Source organism: Mobula birostris, chromosome 21, assembly GCF_030028105.1.
Source record: "Mobula birostris isolate sMobBir1 chromosome 21, sMobBir1.hap1, whole genome shotgun sequence".
NCBI lineage: Eukaryota > Metazoa > Chordata > Chondrichthyes > Myliobatiformes > Myliobatidae > Mobula > Mobula birostris.
This window is the reverse complement of record NC_092390.1, coordinates 33,633,804-33,653,980: the sequence shown is the minus strand read 5'-3', so window position 1 is coordinate 33,653,980 and position 20,177 is coordinate 33,633,804. Positions and strand designations below refer to the sequence as shown.

At 43.4% G+C, this 20,177-nt stretch overlaps 1 protein-coding gene across 8 annotated transcripts in view; it reads right to left on the bottom strand.

Annotated features, from left to right (window-relative positions):
• stambpl1 (STAM binding protein-like 1) overlaps positions 1–20,177 on the bottom strand; it is a 69,449-nt gene that overhangs the window by 14,147 nt on the left and 35,125 nt on the right. For 7 of the 8 annotated variants that reach the window (XM_072239259.1, XM_072239256.1, XM_072239260.1 and 4 more), the window contains 7 exons: positions 18,284–18,501; positions 18,063–18,138; positions 14,200–14,295; positions 9,389–9,746; positions 3,334–3,458; positions 1,023–1,160; positions 629–741 (listed from right to left, as the gene is read on the bottom strand). In XM_072239259.1, coding sequence (XP_072095360.1) covers positions 629–741; positions 1,023–1,160; positions 3,334–3,458; positions 9,389–9,746; positions 14,200–14,295; positions 18,063–18,138; positions 18,284–18,501 — 1,124 coding nt within the window. Of the gene's footprint in view, positions 1–628; positions 742–1,022; positions 1,161–2,550; positions 2,818–3,333; positions 3,459–9,388; positions 9,747–14,199; positions 14,296–18,062; positions 18,139–18,283; positions 18,502–20,177 lie in introns of those variants that run through there. The other variant, XR_011882699.1, reaches the window with a different exon arrangement.

Genomic DNA, 20,177 nt, shown 5'->3' with positions numbered 1-20,177 from the left:
GGCGTACAGAAGCACTGCAGAAAGAGTCCACAGCTTATTCTTTATTTGAGGCACTCTCAATGTTGCTCCATTGATCCTAACCGCTGAATGGAAAGTCTGCTGACAACAGCATACGTTATAAATTTGACGGCTGCCCATGCTTCAAAATCAAACAGGCAAATTTATGATTGAAAGAATATGTGTTTATTTAGCATCTGTTATAAGTTCAGAATGCCCAAAATTACACTGCAACAATGAAGTACTTCCAAAGCGTAGGCAGTACTGTGATGTGGGCAATCTCGCCATGCTGAAGAGCCAAATCACCTGTTTAAATGGAGGGGCCTCAGGGGCTTTCTTTGAAATCATGTCCTCTTATAACCCAATGAGAGTTCATACAATATCATTAATAATTCCATGGCACATTAGTCTAGATTTTGCACTCAAGTCTTGCACTCCTAACGTCAACACTTTAAGTGAGAGTGCCACTACAACCAAACGCAGCACAATCCAATTGCCAATACTTGCCGCCAGCGGGAAAGGCTCTACACCCTGGCAGGCAAAAAATCTGTCTCGGTTTCTAAGTCACAACTATTAGCATGAGTGTAAAGGCATAAATAACTACCGGCTTCATATTTATATGTATACTTACTCATTGTGTTTGGGAGCACAAACAATTGCAATGGACTCCGGCAACATCAACTGATAGGAGCAATGAGTATGAAGATCCACACTTGAAAGAAATGCAGTCTGTGTTGGATGAGTCTACAAGCAAATTTTAAAAAATGCATACGTTTAATTCAAAAAGCAAAATGTTCTTGCGAGAAAAACCCAAAACTCTGAACTTTGCCTTCATTCCTTCCCTTGTCACTGATAACCCTTTCATCCACCGGCCTCACTTGTGCACTCATTAGGCTTTCTACAGGCTAAAAAAAAAAACCTCTTCTTGAATGCATTCAGAAATTTTTAATCTGATTGTGTCAGAGATAGTATTAGCAAAGTTTGAATCCCCTACTATTCCCAAAGCATTCATTTCATTTACTCACATGGATCCAACCCAGAGTGATAAGGCCATGTTTATTCTGAATAGTAAACAGTTCTTCTTCATTCTCAGTGTCACAGTAATCTGGTCCCCCTGACTGCTTAGGTATTATCACATGTGTAACCAGAAACTCGTCATGTGTCTGCAAATAGAATATTGGAGCAATAAGCATCAATATTAAAACAATTTTACTAAAGCAGTCTAGTGACATGACAAATCCAAGTTACAACAGTCCAGGTGGTTTAGGCCTAAATGTAACAGATCCCAGGAATCACGACACACAATTAATCCAAGTGTAGGCTGCACACCAACTTCATGCAGCCTGATAAACATAGAACATTACAGCACAGTACAGGGCCTTTAGTCCACAATGTTGTATTGACCCTTTACTCTACTAAAATCAATCTAATCCCTCCCTTTTCCTTTCATCCACATGCCTATCTAATAGTCTCTTAAATCTCCCTAATGTATCTGCCCTGGCAATATGTTTCACACACCCACAACTCTCTGTGTAAGAAATCTACGGCTGAGATCCCTCCTATAGTTTCCTCTAATCACCTTAAAATGATGCCCCTCATATAGCCATTTCTACCCTGGTAAAAAGTCTCTGGCTGTTCATTCTATCTATGTCTCATCATCTTGTGCACTTTTATCAAGTCATCACCAATCCAGGCAGTACTTGGTAAATCCCCTCTGCACCCTCTCCAAAGCTTCCACATCCTTCCTATAATGAGGTGGCCAGAACTGAACACAATACACCAAGAATATCAAAGTTCCATTCAACTGCAACATCACCTTGTGCCTTTTGAACTTAATGCCCTGACTAACGAAGGCTAACACTCCATCTGCCTTCTTAATCACTCAGTCAACCTGCGTGGCAACTTTGAGCAATCTACAGACATGGATCCTAAGATCCTTTTGTTCCTCCACATTGTCAATCTTGTACTCTGCCCTCAAGCTCGACTTCACACTTTTCTGAATTGAATTTCTCTGCACAGTTCAGCAAGCTATCTATGTCCCACTGAAACCTACGACAACCTTCTACATTATCCACAACACAACCAACCTTTGTGTCATCTGATGGGCAACTATCATTAAATGCTCAAAAGACCACCTGATCACTAGTGTGGGACGTATACGCTAGTAGTGCAACACTAACACTGCACAGCTTGCGAAACCATTCTTTTCAGTAGTTAAGTTTTGGGCAACTCTATTATCACACGTTACGCTATCAGATGCAGCAGGCGCAGAAGCCACCCAGCATCTGGGTAGTGTAGTGGAAGCTTATCCTTCAATGAGTCTAGATCAGCTCATCGCTGTTGAAGATTCAGCTGTAGCCACACACTTATTGTGAACCACCGTGTTCATGGGGCTTGAAGAACATCACAGAATTCACGGCAATCTTTACATTTAATTTTACCCGTAGGCTGTATGCAAAGTGAATTTAAAAAAAAAAATTACAATTGTCATTCAGAGTTCATCAAGGTATAGTCTAAAGCTCCACAACCAACTTTCCTGTCTTCTGCACTTACTTCGCCAGTTCCTTTGTCCAGTGTACAACTATTGGATGGCAAGCACATGCTTTTAGCAGAGCCCAGTGCTACAAGGACAACAGAGTGAGAACCCAAGGTGACGCAGCGGCTCAGCTAGTTGAGCCAATGCCTCAGTGCTGGAGACCCGTGTTCAATACCGTCTGTGTGGAATTTGCACATTCTCCATGTGACTGTACGAGTTTCCTCCAGGTACTCCACATCCCACATACACGCAGATTGGTAGAGTAATTGGCCACTGAAAATTGCCTTTAGTGTGTTGATGCATGGCAGAGGAGAAAGAAAATAAAAGGATTAATGGAGAATCATTGTAAATGGGTGGCTCATGATTAGCATAGACTCAATGGGTCAAAGGGCTTGTTTCCACACAGTCTCCCTCTTTAACACTTTCTCCCTCACTCCCTAACTCTAAGAATCTCTACCCCATCTGTGAAAAACAGGTTACAACAATGAAATTCTCTACCCTAAAGGAATATGTTGGCTTAATCATGGGAAGTATTTAAAGAGAAATATTTGAAATGTCAGAGAACTGAGGGCTAACGGGCATAGAAGACAAGGCTAGGGGCCAGTCAGCCACGATTGACAGTGGGGAAAGTTGGAGGGGTTGAACGACCTACTCCTGCCTCTACTGTCTGATGTTGTTCTTCTTTTGTTCTGAACATGTTGCAGAATTCAGTGTAACTAAACCTACACAGATACAAATCAAAGGGAAGACGGGAAAGCAGCACCAGAAGCTAAAGGTATAATTTTTTTTTTAAATCTTACCAGTTTCCCACAAAGAATTCCACAGGTTTCTATTCCTCGTGCTGTATTTGCATCAGCCTGCTTCAAAAACTGTTGGCAAAGATTCTTTGGAAGGACCACATACTGAAGCCCATCGACATTTTGCTCTGCAAGATATTAAGTAGCAAACAGCTGTACACTTCCAATAAAACGACGACTTCCATTTGTTCAGCGTGCATTGGAGTGGGTTTAGAAGTGAACTTGCCGAGTCTGGCATGCATTCAATTCAATGTGGAACGGTGAATGATAGTTCTGCCAATACGAAACTTTTATTAACAGTGAAACACTCTTCGGCTAGAATGGCCCATGCAACGTAGATTCAGAACGATGTGGGCAGCTGTTTTTTGAAGAGCTCAGTGCGATGTCAGAATCAGGTTTATTATCACTGTCCCATATGACGTGAAATTTGTTGTCTTGCGGTAGCAGTACAGCACATACGCACCGTACTGTCACGCCATGCTGGAGAGCTCAGCTTGAGCAATGCTTTGAAAACAAATGATTATACAGAATAGTACAGCTCAGTACAGGCCCTTCGAACCATGACGTCGTGCCAACCTTTAATCTACTCTAAGATCAATCCAACCCTTCTTTCCCACACAGCCTTCAATTCACTATCATCCATGACCCTATCTAAGAGTTTCTTAAATGGCCCTAATGCATCTGCTTCTACTACTACGGTTGGCAGTACTTTCCACTCACCCACCACTCTCTGTATTAAAAAAAAACTTACTTCGGATATCCCCCACATACTTTCCTTCAATCTCCTTATAATTTTGCCCCTTCAGCCTTTGGGGGGAAAAGTCTCTGACTGTCCACTTAATCTACACCTCCGATCATCCATTGAGTCACCTGTCATTCCCCTTCGCTCCAAAGAGAAAAGCCTTAGCTCACTCAACTAATCCTCATAAGACATAAATTGATGTGGTTATTTCCATTCTTCATCAATACTCAAACTCAGGATAACTCTGAACTAGAAAGGAAAAAATGTGCTGCACATTTATTTATCAGTAATTGCTACCTGTAATGCAGATTATCAGTGGAGTTCTATGGTGTTAAATTGAGTGTTTGCAATGTGTGTGAAAGAATGATTTCATATTTATATTTCATACAGAACGTTTTCCATAAAATACATACTTCATAAACAAGATGTATTTTTGTACGATGATGCACTTATGCATAGAAAGACATGACTAGATGGTATGCAAACAAAAGCATATCACTGTATTTCAGTGCATGTGATATTAATAAGCCAATAAAAGATTAACAGGCCATTCACGCCATCGATCATACCTGGCGTAATTTCTATGGATTTTGTTGCGAGTGTGGTAACTTTGATCACATCTCGCCGATCTCCAAGATTCAAGACTCAAATTTGTTTGCGTTAACACCCAAAGGTATGCTGGCAGCAATCTGCAAGTGTTGCCATAAATTCCAGTGCCAACATAGCGTGCCCACAATGCTCAGTAGGACAACAAGCAACAAAACAGTAGCAAAGCACGTATACTTCTTATGGATGGAGAGTGACTGATAACTTTGCCTGCATTGATCTCTGTGCACAGAGCTTTGGTACTACCCTGCTGAGATCTATTGAGCACATTAGTGCAAACCGGGCTGTGTTCAGCTGCTGGTTGTGCAGAAATCAGTAATTTCACTTATGAAAACTGTGTTCAGTTCAGACTAAGGCAGGCAAGCCTTGGTCAAGTAGACCAGAGGAAACATAGAAAACAGGAGCAGGCAACAGGCCATTCAGCCTTTTACACCTGTTCCACTCTTCTTTAGAGTCCTGGCTGATCCTTTATAATCAATATCCCAGCTGATGTCTTTTTATCTAGAAATCCTTCTACATCCTTTGTTTTTAAATGCAATCAGCTACTTGGCCTCTACAGTTTTCTGTGGAAGTGGAACATTCTGAATGACACTTCTCCTCTTCTTCGTCCAAAATCTCTTCCATCCAATCACACCTCACCTGCACTTCCAGGTGAGGCAACATTTTGCCTGCAAGTCTGTTGGAGTCATCTACTGTATCTGGTGCCCTGGTGTGGCCTCCTCAATATCGGTGACATCCAATTTAGATTGGGGGACCACTCCGTCGAGCACCTTTGTTCCATCTGCCACAACAGGCCAGATTTTCTGATGGCCACCCATTTTAATTCGACTTCCATTTCCATTCCATGTGGATCATGAGGATAGCCAAAGGCTTTTTCCCAGGGCTGAAATGGCTAACACAAGGGGGCATAGTTTTAAGGTGCTTGGAAATAGGTATTGAGGGGATGTCAGGGGTAAGTTTTTCCACACAGAGAGTGTGGGTGTGTGGAATGCATTGCCAGTGGCAGTGGTGGAAGTGGATGCAATAGGGCCTCATAAAAGCCTCTGAGATAGGTACCCGGACCTTAGGAAAATAGAGGGCTATGCACTAGGGAAATTCTAGGCAGTTTCCTGAGTAGGTTACATGGTCAGCACAACATTGTGGGCTGAAGGGCCTGTAATGTACTATAGATTTCTATGTTCTACGTTCATTCCAACATGTTGATCCATGGCCTTCTCTACTACAATGAGGCCCCCCTCAGGTTGGAGGAACGATGCTTCATATTCCGTTTGGGTAGCACCCAACCCGAAGGCATGAAAACTGAATTCTTGAACTTCCAGTAATTTCTTTCCCCTTCTCTCTCTTACCATTCCAAATTCTGACTCCCCTCCTACCCCCTCCTTTCTCCTCACCTGCAATCAATTCCCTCTGGTGCCTCTCCTTCCTCCTTTTCAGATTCTTTCATTTTCAGCCCTTACCTCTTCTACCCATCACCTCCCAACTTCTCACATACCCCTTTCCCGGTCCACCCACCTTCCCCCTCACCTGGTTTCACCTACCATTTCCAGTTTGTACCCTTACCCCCCCACCCCCCACTTTTTTCTATTTTGGTTTCTTCCCCCTTCTTTCCAGTATTGCTGAAGAATCTTGGATCAAAAAGTTGATGTTTATTCATTTCCCTAGATGCTGCCTGACCTGCTGACTTCCTCCAGCATTTTGCCTGTGTTGCTCTGGATTTCCAGAATCTGCCGAATCTCTTGTCACTCTACCTCCTCTCTGAGAGAGAAACTGGACCGAGATTTAAGGTAATCAGTGCAGGAACTGGGAGAAAGTCAATTCTCTCAAGCAGCCAGTTGTAATGTAGACTGCGTGGCCTGGAAGTGGTGGGGAAGCAGATGAATTATAAACTCTCAAAAGTTACATCTGGGAGCTGCTTGAGTAATATTAAGAGCTGCCCTGCTCTAGAGTCATCAGTGATATTTTTCATAGACAATTACTAGTTTATACAATCACTCCCCAGACTTCTCCCCATAACCCTTGATGCCATGTCCAATCAAGAACTTATCAAGCTCTGCCTTAAATACACCCAATGACCCGGCCTCCACAAATTCCACAAATTCACCACCCTCTGGCTAAAGAAATTTCTCCGTATTTCTGTTTTAAATGGGCGCCCCTCTATCCTAAGGCTGTGCCCGCCCTCTTGTCCTAGAATCCCTTACCATGGGAAACATCTTTTCCACATCTACTCTGTCTATGCCCTTCAACATTCGAAAGATTTCAATGAGATTGCCCCCCGCCATCCATCTAAAGCTAGCACAGACCTAAAGCCATCAAACATACCTCGTATGATCGCACTTTCATTCACAGAATCATCCTTGTGAACCTCCTCTGAACCCTCTCCAGTGCCAGCACATCTTTTCTTAGACGAGGAGCCCAAAACTGTTCACAATACTCAAGGTGAGGCTTCACTTGTGCCTTATAAAGCCTCAGCATCAAATTCCTGCTCTTATATTCTAGACTTCTTGAAATGAATACTAACATGGCATTTGCCTTCCTCACCACTGACTCAACCTGCAAGTTAACCTTTAGGGTATTCTGCACAAGGACTCCTAAGTCCCTTTGCATCTCAGAATTTTGGATATTCTCCCCATTTTCCTAATCTGTCTAAGTCCTTCTTCAGCCTACCTATTTCCTCAACACAACCTGCTCCTCCACCAATCTTTGTATCATCTGCAAACCTGGCAACATAGCCATCTATTCCATCAACTAATCATTGATATACAGCATAAAAAAAGCGGTCTTAACTCCAACCCCTGCGGAACACCACTTAGTCACTGGCAGCCAACCAGAAAAGGACCCTTTTATTCCCACTCACTGCCTCCTACCAATCAGCCAATGCTCTAACCATGCCAGTAACTTTCCTATAATACCATGGGCTCTTAACTTGGTAAGCAGATTCATGTGTGACACCTTGTCAAAGGCCTTCTGGAAGTCCAAATATACAACACCCACTGCATCTCCTTTATCTATCCTACTTGCAATCCCCTCAAAAAAAATTCCAACAGGTTCATCAGGCAAGATATTCCCTTAAGGAAGCCATGCTGAGTTTTCTTATCTTGTCCTGTCACCAAGTACTGCATTACCTCATCCTTAACAATCGACTCCAACATCTTCCCAACCACTGATATCAACCTAACTGGTCTATGATCTCCTTTCTGTTGCCTTCCTCCTTTCTTAAAGAGTGGAGTGATACTTGCAATTTTCCAGTCTTCTGACACCATGCCATGTTGCTTGAAAGATCATTACTAATGCCTCCACAATCTCTAACACCACCTCTTTCAGGACCCTAGGATGCAGTTCATCTGGTCCAGGTGACTTATGTACCCTTGGGTCTTTCAGCTTTTTGAGCATCTTCTCCCTTGTAATAGCAACTGCATTCACTTCTCTTCCCTCACACCCTTCAGCATTTGGCACACTGCTAGTGTTTTCCACAGTGAACACTGATGGCAAATACTCATTTAGTTCATGTACTATCTCCTTGTCCCTCATTATTATTTCTCCAGCCTCATTTTCTAGTGGCCTTATACTACTACTACTACGTCGACTTAGGCCTAGGGGGCTGGCATCAGGCAAACGCCTATATCCTATATAAGCTTTTACACTCTGATATGTTTGTTAGCTTGCTTTCATATTTCACCTCTTCCCTCCTAATGATTCTTTTAGTTGCTCTCTGTAAGTTTTTAAAAGCTTCCCAATCCTCTATCTTCCCACTAATCTTTGCTTTGTTGTATGCCCTCTCTTTTGCTTTTACATTAGCTTTGACTTTCCTTGTCAGCTATGGTACTATTTTGCCATTTGGGTATTTCTTTTTTTTTGAAATACGTCTATCCTGCACCTTGCTCATTTTTCCCAGAAACTGCCAACATCTCCTTCCAATTTACTTTGGCCGACTCTTTTCTCATACCACTGTAATTTCTGTTACGCCACTGAAATACTGCTATGTCAGACTTTACTTTCTCCCTGTCAAATTTCAAGTTGAACTCAATCATATTGTGATCACTGCCTCCTACGTGTTCTTTTATCTTAAGCTCCTCATCACCTCCAGTTCATTACATAGCACCCGATCCAGTATAGCTGATCCCCTATAGACTCAATGACAAACTGCTCTGAAAAGTCACCTTGAAGGAATTCAACAAAATCACTTTCTTGAGATATATTACTAATCTGATTTTCCAAATCAAGCTGCATGTTAAAATCTCCCATGAATATCTTAACATTGCCCTTTTGACACATCTTTTCTATTTCTCGTTGTAATCTGTGGCCCACATCCCAGCTACTGTTAGGAGGTCTGTATATAACTACCATCAGGGGCCTATTACCCTTGCAGTTTCTTAACTCAACCCACAAGGATTCTACATCTTCCAGTCTTACGTCACATCTTTCTAATGATTTGATGCCTTTTTTTTTTAAACCAGCAGAGCCACGCCTGCCTACCTTCCTATCCCTCCGATATAACCTGCAACATTGGACATTACCCAGCGTGTACCGTTACTAACATGACTCAGTAAAAAACATTTAATCATATTACTCTGTTGTCATTCTTGCTCTGCACAAATGTAACAAGAGATCTGGCCTGATTGACGATGGGCAAGTATGGATGCAAGACAGATAAGCACAATTAAGAAAGCAATCGGCAATAGTCCATCTGAAAATCAGAGAAGGCTCACTTACTACTGGGGCTGCTCTGTGGCTTGAGCGACCTATCCACAGGAGGGCACCATCCTGGCTGGGCATCACCTGGCATCTGTCCGGCAGCATTAGCTCCCAACTGGGGAAGAAGGGAAGGTTCGGAACTTCCATAGGCAGCAGCGGTGCATGTCAACATCCCTCCATCGTTCCGTTCCGTCATGTGTGACTTTACCTCTTTCTGCTTCTCCTTCACAAGGTCCTGCCTCTTAAGCTGCTCTTCAAAGATACGGAACTGTTGCACTTCCAACTGCTGCTGACGAATCCGAGCAACGCGCATTTTCTCCTCCTCAAACAACTTATTTTGCTGCTCTTTCTCCAATTTAGCTTCTCTCGATTTGTTCTGTGAAAACAGAAAAGTAGCACAGTACTGTATTTCTCTATAGCTACTAAGCAAGGATAAACGTATTGGAGTCCTGTAATCCCATCTTTATTCAAGAGGAAAGTTACCTAGCAGCAAAGTTATCAACGCTGCAGCAAAGTACATCTGTGTTTGCTGTGATACCATTCAGTGGTGTTTTAATAAAAGAAGCTTCTCGACTTGAGAGTGATCCCGAGCTTCCAGTCAATACAGGGGGGGCAAAAAAAGCTGAAAAATCTGCACAAGTCTCAGTCTCCTTGTGGGATTTTAGTCCATCTTCCTAAATAGATTATTGGGAAAACAGTTGGAAACACTATTTAGTTTATGTGTGCCTCAGATAGGAATGTGCAGGGACACCTTTTCCAATAACTATCATTCTAAAAAAGTTAAATGGGAAATATTTCAGTGTTGGGTTTCACTTTTCAAATGATATTGGTATATGGCACAAGTTGGAACTACAGTGTTACAGTAAGTCGGCAACATGACTCATGATGGGAAGATCCTCTGCTATCTGATCTAGTAGCTATTTAATACATGGCATGATAGATTAGAAGATTAAAGGGGAACAGAGTGTTTTATTGAGCCAAGGTGATATGACTTCTGGTTGGGGGTAGTTGATACCACTAATTATGATGTAGTTTAACTGGAATGCAGGAGCTCTTGAATTATTGTGGAGGAGATAGTAATCTAGGAAGCTAGCTAGATCAGTAACCAACACAGTAGACAGCTTATCAGCCTGATGGACTGTGTAGTCAGGGATGTTGCCATGAAACTGTGCATCAGGACACCAGAGGGAGCTGTGTATTCCAGTCAAAACAACTCAAAATAGGATAAAAATGAAAAATCTGAGCAGACCCTGGCATCCCTGTGAGATCTCACTCCATCCACTTAAAAGCATTATAAAAATAATTTTTAAAAGCCCTTAGGCACAAGAGATTCTGCAGATGCTGAAAAACTTGAGCAACGCACACAAAATGCTGGGAAGCTCAGCAGGTCGGACAGCATCTACGGAGAGGAATGAACAACCAATGTTTCAGGCTAAGACCCTTCATAGGACTGGAAAAGAAACAGGCAGAAGCCAGAATGGGGGGGGGGGGGGGGTGAAGGAGTACAAGTTAGCGGATGATAGGTGAACCAGGTGCAGGATGAAGGTAGGTGGGCGGGGAGGGGATATGAAATACTAAGCTGAAAGGTGATAGGTGGAAGAGGTGAAGGGCTGAAGGAGGAGGAATCTGATAGAAGCGCACACCATAGGAGAAAGGGAAGGAGGAGGGGCACCAGAGGTGGTGATGTTCAGGTGAGGAAAAGAAGGGGTGGGAGGGGGGTTAGAATGGGGAATAGAAAAAGAGAGAAGGGGAAGGAGAAATAAATTACCAGAAGTTAAGAGAAATTGAATATGAGGTGCTGCTCCTCCAAACTGAGCAGCCTCATTGTGGTAACAGAGAAGGCCATGGACTGACATGTCAGAATGGGAACGGGAAGTAGGATTAAAATGGGTGGCTACTGGGAAAACACGCCACTTGTGATGGTCAGAGAAAAAGATGTTCAACGAAGCAGTCCCCCTATCTACATTAGGTGACACTGATGTAGAAGAGGCCACACTAGGAACACCAGATACAGATGATGATCGCAAGTGTCATCTCAGCTGGAGGCCTGTTCAGGGCCTGAACAGTGGAGAAGGAGAGAGTGAAGGAACAGGTGTAACACTTAACCCACCTGCAGGGATAAGTGACACAAGGGAGACTGCAGGCAGCTATGAACTGACAAGGGAGTCGGGGAGGTGGTGAGGGAGAGGGAAAGATACCCTGTGGAAAGCAGGAAAGATGATACTATTTGGTGATGAAACAGAAACCTAGGATCAGTACTTGTGTGAACACACAGGACCAGGACAAGGCAGGTTCTATCCCATCTGCCAAAGAGGGCCATTCTCCCTGATAACTACATCTGCATGAAGTGCACCGAGCTGCTAAGTTACAGGAGGGAAGTACCTAGGTGACTGTCAGGAGAGGGAAAAGGAATAGGTGGTCAGTGCAGAGAACCCTTGTGGTCACACCCTCAATAACAAGTATACCACTTTAGATAATGTTGGGGAGGATGACCTGCTGGGGGAAGCCACAGCTATCAGGTCTCTGGCATTGAATCTGGTTCTGTGACTAAGGAACGGAGGAGAAGAGGCGTGCAGTGCTGATAAGGGATCCCATAGTTAGAGCAGCAGACAGGAGATTCTGTGGACATGAAAAAGACACCTAGGCGGTATTTTACCTCTCACGTGCCAGGGTCAGGGATGTCTCAGATCGAGTCCACTGCATTCTAAAGGGGAAGGAGACTAGCCGGAAGTTGTGGTACAAATTGCTATCAAGAACAGAGGTAGGAAATGGTAGCAGGTCCTGAAGAGAGAATGTAGGGAGGTAGGCAGAAAGCTGAAAATCAGGAGTAATCTCTGGATTGCTGTCAAAGCCATGCGCCAATGAGAGTAAGAATACAATGAATGTGTGGCTGAGACATTGGTGCAGGGGGCAGGGGTTCAGATTTCTGAAACATTGGGGTCTCTTCTGGGGAAGGGTTCACCTGTACAAAAAGGATGAGTTAATCCTGAACCCGAGGGGAACCAATATCCTTGTTCAAAGGTTCAATTTAATGTCAGAGAAATGTATACAATATACATCCTGAAATACTTTTTCTTCACAAACATCCACAAAAACAGAGAAGTGCCCCAAAGAATGAGCGACAGTTAAACGTCCAGCTCCCCTCCCTCCCAAAGTCCCCCCGCATCTCCTCCCTCCCGTGCATAAGCAGCAGCAAGCAACAATCCCCTCTCCCCCCACCGGCAAAAAAGGCAAGCCTCCACACCGCCACCGAGCACTCAAGCGTGAGCAAAGCAATAGCAAAGGCACAGACTTGCAGTTACCCCAAAGACTTCACGTTTCCCAGTGTTCGACATACCACAGATCCTCTCTCTCCCTAATAAGGGAAAAAGTGCCTCCATTTTCCAGCGAGCGGGGAGACATAATAAACAACTCACCGGGCACGTTTGCTACAGCTGTTGGGTAACATTTAGACTAAGTTGGCAGGGGAATGGGATCCAGAGAGTTGGGGCTAGGGATGGGGCAGTTGGTGTACAATTAGATGCAGTGTGTAGTGAGATTGTGGGGAAGGACAGGCAGATGACAGAGCAAAATTCCAGTCAGTGGAATGAGTGCAACATGGGGGTAAAATCGAAAAGGGTGACGAATGCAGGACCGAAGGTCTTATATTTGAATGCACACGGTGTATGGAATAAGGTAGATGATCTCGAAGCACAGTTAGATTGGTAAATATGACATTGTGAACATCACTAGTCATAGCTGAAACGAGATCGTAGTTGGGAGCTTAACATCCAAAGATACACATTGTATAGAAAGGCCAAGTAGGTAGGCAGAGGGGATGGAGTGGTCTTGTTGGTAAAAATTTAAATCAAATCCTTAGAAAGAAGAGACGTTGGAGCGGAAGGTGTAGAATCATTTTGGGTATTTGGAGAGGCATGACTGCATATAATTATTTGCATATCTTAAAACCCCACAAAAAGAATTGATGATTTTTGTTTAAGAGGCTGTCAGCTCTGTATTACCATTGCTTTAATCTCTAATCTACAATACTGTCTACACTTCAGAGGTTTGTCATTAGTGCTTCGAGACATCCTGAGATTGTGAAAGGGATGTGCATTCAGTCGTAGGGAGTTGGGTGGGGGGGGGGGGGGGACAAGGAGGAAAGGCAGGGAAGCACAAGGCAAAGGCACAATCATTCAAAATAAACATGCATAAAGTGAGGTTACTGAGCCCCACCCAAAACATTAAATATGCACATGTGACTCCTTCCAAGGCTGACAAATGTTCAGTTCTGCAGGCACCCTGATGCAATGTGGTACGAAGACCCAAAAGTTACTTTTTTTTAAATATAATGCTAGAGAACATTCATAAACTGTTATCCTGGCAGAGAGCTCTACAAGAGAGTTTACTGCAAAGGATCAATAGTATGATATTATAGATCTGATCTTCTGTTTACAATGTGACCTACTGTTTGTCTCCTTGGTGCTCGAAGGAATGCAAACGTAGCCAAAAGCAAATTACAGCTGATGTAAAACTTAGAATGCACAGCTTGTGAAGGACTAAATACCACAAACAGCGATGTGGCCACACAGAGACGAGCAGCTTTAGGTGTTCTTGAGGGATAAATATTGATGTGGTAACCTGGAGAAGTTCCCTGTAATTTGATAAACCAAATGACTGCACTAGAGCTGCTAAAAAGAGAAAAACAAACCACACAAATACCCACAGTACCTCCAGCAACCAGCAAAGACACTGAGCGAATGAGCAAGATGGCAGTCCCAACCACAGAGGAACAGGTTACCAGCAGGCAAGAAAAATATAGACAAGAAGAAATTAAACTCTTAATTTACCTGAACAGTCATAAATTCTTTGTATTCAGCATCATATTTGGCAATAAGCTGTGCTTTCAACTCCTCTGCCCTTGGAAATGCAACCTCCTTTAATTTCTTGGATTAAACAAATAAATTGATATTATTTTTCTCATAAAAATAAACTAAAAATTAATACAATCACTTTCAATTGGGGGAGGGGGACCATGAGAGGCCTGCGTCGGGCATTTTCACGCCTTACAAGGCGCAGCTTTCAATTGAACGCATTTTAAATGGCCACAGGGCACGGTGGCACTGAGTCAGTGCTGTCACTCCACCGCTCCTAGGACCCAGGTTTGATCCTGGCCTCTACTGCTCTCCATGTGGAGTTTGCCTGTGCCTGGGTTTTCAATCACTGGATTCCTCCCACACCCCAAGAGACGGACACACCAGTTTATTGGCTGTAAACTACCCAGTGTAGGGAAGTGGCTGAAGAGGAATTGATCAGCATTTTGAGTGAGAAAAGTCACAGACAAGCAAGGGCCGGATGGATGGGACTGCAGGTATTTTCCGCTGAGATATTTTCTGCTGAGGTATTTTCAGCATGGACCGATGGGTCTACTGACTTCCTTTGGTGTCATAGTAACTCTAGGATCATCTTTATTCACCATATACATTTACATATATTAAGAATTTGTTGTGGTGTGCTGGTGTGACAGGCAATGAACAACAACATTCAACAATTATAAAGAATTATATAAAAGCAACTTAGAAGTTATAGTGTGGATATGGAACAAAATGTGCACAAGTACTTAAACACCAGCATGTATTTACAATGTAAACAGCATTATGAAGAGTGGTGTAAAGTGCTAACAGCGCCGTGCAGTGACTGAGTTAATAGGCAGAGGAGGCAAGGGTGCCTAACTAAAATGATTGATCCAATTAACTGCCTGAGGGAGAAACATTCAAGGTGGCATGAAGTTTTTGTTTTACTGACCAGTAACATTTCCCAGAAGGGAGCTTTTGGAAAAGGCAGTTTGCTTGGTGTGTAGGGTCCACAATGATTTTTCCTGGACACATACAAGTCCTACAATGACAGTAGGCTACATCCAAGGACATTTCTGCTCTCCTGACAGTTCACTGTAGTTTTCGTACATTGTGAGAGGATGCTGCATCAAACCAGACAGTAATGGCAGATGTCAGGATGCTCCCGATGATGACAGTGTAGAATTGCATCAATATATTCTGGGGAAGTTGTAATTGTATCAACTGCCACAGGAAGTGCATCCTTTTTGTTAATGAAGGAGACAGGCCCTGAAAGCAAACATACGACCTCAAAACATGACCAGCAGCAGCTCAACTGGTCTGCAGGGTTTGCTGACTGGATATGGCACGATTTCCCAGCCAACTGCAATAGGGATACGTAGCCAGTTCATGTATTGACCAACTAGCAAATAAATGAACAGTAACAGTCATCACCTGGTGGATATCTTGATGTGAGAGGGAAGTGGTAAGCAACCACCATTGCGACACAACGGATAAAAATAAACTGCGGATTTTGATCAGACACAAAAGTCACAAAGACAAGAATATCTGCAGATGCTGGAAATCAAAAGCAACACGCACAAAATGCTGGAGGAACTCAGCAAGTCAGACAGCATCTATGGAAAAGAATAAACGGTCGAAGTTTCGGGCTGAGACCCTTCATCAGGACTGGTGGAGGGTCTCAGCCTCACACTGACTGTTTACTCTTTTCCACAGATGCTGGCTGACCTGTTGGAGCATAAAAATCAGTCCGGACTACAACCTAAAGAAAGCTCGCAGCTTTGTTGTTTTAGCTTAAGAGACAGATGATTTGTTCATCAAAAAATAACTTTTTGCAGTGTTTCTAAACTTAAAACAAATGAGATATTTTGACATGTAGTCATTGTTGTAGTATCTGAAATAAAGCAGTCAATTTAAGCACTGGAAGGCTCTCATTACTCCAGTAACCTGGTTTCAATCCTGACCTCCAGTCCTGTCAGTAAGAAATTTGCACGTTCTCCCCATGAGCACATGGATTTCCCCCAGGCCCTTCATCCAAAAGACAGTGCCATTTGATTAATTAGCTAATGAGCCCTCGTTTAAGTGGTTGGCTGGAGAACTAGGAAGTGATCGGCATGTGGGACTGCACTGGTTGTACAGAAACAAGCAGGCGATTCAATCTGATGAAATTGACGGAAGCTTGTTCAATTTTATATTGTGGAAAATGTAAAAAAAAAGAAAATATGCAATTCTTCCTGTCCTTCAGGACCTTTTAATTCCACCTGAACTGAAAATAGAACTTATTTTCATAATACCTCTACAAGATGACATTCTCCATCTGTGCATCACTCCCTTAGCGTTAACTGGGAGAGGCAGCCAACATTTTAAGCTCAACCTTCTGGATTAAAACCTGGACTTAAAACCTTTCTGGCTCAGAGATGAGCGTTCATGTCTACAAGCCTTGTAAACATCCGGCACAGGCACCAAACGTCCTCACAGGTTCAGTGTTGCAAGATCAGTTTTCCCATTCAGAGCGTCCGAGTCTGAATGCTAACATCAGCCATTACATTTGCTCTCTCCATGGCGGCATCAAAAGCACATGTGCATTAACCTGTTGCCCTAATCATAAACTAACTTGAAAAGGGTCTGTAGAACGTGGACTACAGAACAGTACTGGCCCCGCAGCCCATGATTTTGTGCTGACATTTTAACCGACTCCAAGATCATTCTAATGCTTCCCTCAATTTTTCTTTCATCCATGTGCCCAGCTAAGAGTCTTTTAAATGTCCCTAAGTATCCACCTCTACCACCATGCCTGGCAGCATGTTCCACACACCCATCACTCTGTGTATAAAACCTATTGTAGCTGCTACTCAAACAAACCAACACCGCTTAGAGACTAAACTCTGTGCGACAGGAGAACACACATCATAGTACAATAGTCTCTGCTTTATTTCGTTCATTATTATTGCACATTGGTAAATTATTAGTGCGTATATTATTACTCTGTACTTCACCATTAGTTAAGTTTGCACTCTAAGTGTGCTTTTAAACGTTGCTGCTGTAACGAAAGAATTTCCCACTCGGGATCAATAAATGACTTATGATTGCTATTATAATTATTAAGCATGGTGAGGAGGGGGTGCTGATTCTGTATGATACACTCCAATCCAATTATAATGCTCCAAAATCGAAGAATACATTCGATCATTATTAAGAAACTAGCAAATCAATCAATCTTGAAGCAATAAAAATTAAATGACACTAAAACTAGCGACAAAAAAATAGTCTTAGCATGTTAAATATAATCAAGTTTGCTTCAACGTAATTAAGTGAACTCAAGCAAAAAGCTATTTTAAATGTAACTCAGCGCTCAACAAAAAGGTTTCACCCGAGCTCACTCCCTTAGTTCAACTGAGCGCAAGACAAATCATCAAAATTTAAATAAACTCCTTGTTTCTACCGCGCCCACACTCATATGACTAACTACCGTAATAAACACACAACACAAAATACAAAGATGGATACATGGCTCCTACACCTACCTCTGGCATCCCACCCTGTACTTCTCCCCATCACCTTAGAGTTACGCCCACTCGTATTAGCCATTTCTGCCCCTGGAAAAAGGTGCTGGCTATCCACTCGATCTATGCCTCTTATCACCTTGTACACCTCTATTAAGTCACCTCTCAACCTCCTTCACTCCAAAGAAAAAAGCCCTCGCTCACTCAACCTTTTCTGAGTGCTGGTATATGTGTTGACTGTGATAGAAAAACATTGAGCTCACACTCAAGGTTATAGACATGGTTTGCAAAGGAACATACAGCCTCTGCATTCTAATTGACACCATAATCACATTGTTGATGAAGCAGCATACATACTTTCAGAATATCCTGCTTTTCTGGAATTGCACATGATTGGTAATCCCGATGCTTTGGCAATTTCTCGACAAACAAACTGCAAAAACAAAGCAATATATCATTACGATGACTGCAGAGCCGTCCGCTTTTACAGTACAATAAACCAAGTTATCTTATAATCTTCTTTCAATCACAGCTTGCACAATAATTAACAGCAAGAGTTTCAGTAAAATGTTTCTTACGTTATAAACTTGTTATAAAGGACAAAGGCATTTTCAAGGTTTCCTTCTTCCAAGTAGACAGATGCCATCTGGACCATCTCCACTCCAGATCGAAAGTAGCGACGGGGAGTAACGACCTCACTGATCTCTACATTACATCCCATTTTGGTGAGGGCCCTCACTCGCTCTTGCGGAGTTAGGGTGACATCCATGTGGCTGGGGGCAACAGACAGTTTTTTCTGTGGAACAATTAACATTCTTTTAGTGAGGAATTGCTAAATAGACACTTCTAATAAAAACTCTTGAAATCTAAAATAATTTAGACATTTTAATCTTACCAGAATGAAAATCAGGTTTATTATCACCAGCATGTGACAGGAAATTTGTTAACTTAGCAGCAGCAGTTCAATGCAATACATAATATAGAAGAAAGAAATAAAATAAAAATAATAAATAAATCTTATTCAGTATACTCTATACAGTATATATATATATTGAGGACAATACAGAGTGACCTGAAAGCCAGATCAGAGAGGCTAAAGACAGGTACAGGAGGAAGCTTGAGTGGAAACTCCAGCAGAACAACATGACAGAGGTCTGGAGTGGGATGAGGACCATCACTGGGTTCTGGCAAACTAACAACAGAGGAGCTGAAGGCAGTGTGGACAGGGCCAACGAACTTAACCTGTTCTTTAACAGATTTGACATTGTGGCCCCTGCCCATCCCCCCACGATTCATCTGTTGTCGGCCCCCAACCAACACATATTTCACTCTCCCCTCCTACCCCTCCTCACATTCCCCCACCCTGCTCTCATGACTATACCCCTCCCCCACACGAAACCACCATGGTGGGCTTCACAGCTGAACAGGTGAAAAGACAGCTGAAACGTCTCAACCCAAGCAAGGCTGCAGGACTGGATGGTGTCAGTACCAGAGTGCTCAAAGCCTGTGCCCCTCAGCTATGTGGAGTACTTCGCCATGTCTTCAACCTGAGCCTGAGTCTCCAGAGGGTTCCTGTGCTGTGAAAGACATCCTGCCTCGTCCTTGTGCCGAAGATGCCGCGCCCCAGCGGCCTCAATGACTACAGACCAGTGGCATTGACCTCCCACATCATGAAGACCCTGGAGAGACTTGTTCTGGAGCAGCTCCAGCCTATGGTTAGGCCACACTTAGACCCCCTCCAGTTCGCCTACCAGCCCCCAATAAGAGTTGAGGATGCCATCGTCTACCTGCTGAACCGTGTCTACGCCCACCTGGACAAGCCAGCGAGCACTGTGAGGGTCATGTTTTTTGACTTCTCCAGCGCGTTCAACACCATCTGCCCTGCTCTGCTGGGGGAGAAGCTGACAGCGATGCAGGTGGATGCTTCCCTGGTATCATGGATTATTGATTACGTAACTGGCAGACCACAGTACATGTGCTTGCAGCACTGTGTGTCCGACAGAGTGATCAGCAGCACTGGGGCTCCACAGGGGACTGTCTTGTCTCCCTTTCTCTTCACCATCTACACCTCGGACTTCAACTACTGCACATAGTCTTGTCATCTTCAGAAGTTTTCGGATGACTCTGCCATAGTTGGATGCATCAGCAAGGGAGATGAGGCTGAGTACAGGGCTACGGTGGGAAACTCTGTCACATGGTGTGAGCAGAATTATCTACAGCTTAATGTGAGAAAGACTAAGGAGCTGGTGGTAGACCTGAGGAGAGCTAAGGCACTGGTGACCCCTGTTTCCATCCAGGGGGTCAGTGTGGACATGGTGGAGGATTACAAATAACTGGGGATATGAATTGACAATAAACTGGACTGGTCAAGGAACACTGAGGCTGTCTACAAGAAGGGTCAGAGCCGTCTCTATTTCCTGAGGAGACTGAGGTCCTTTAACATCTGCCGGACGATGCTGAGGATGTTCTATG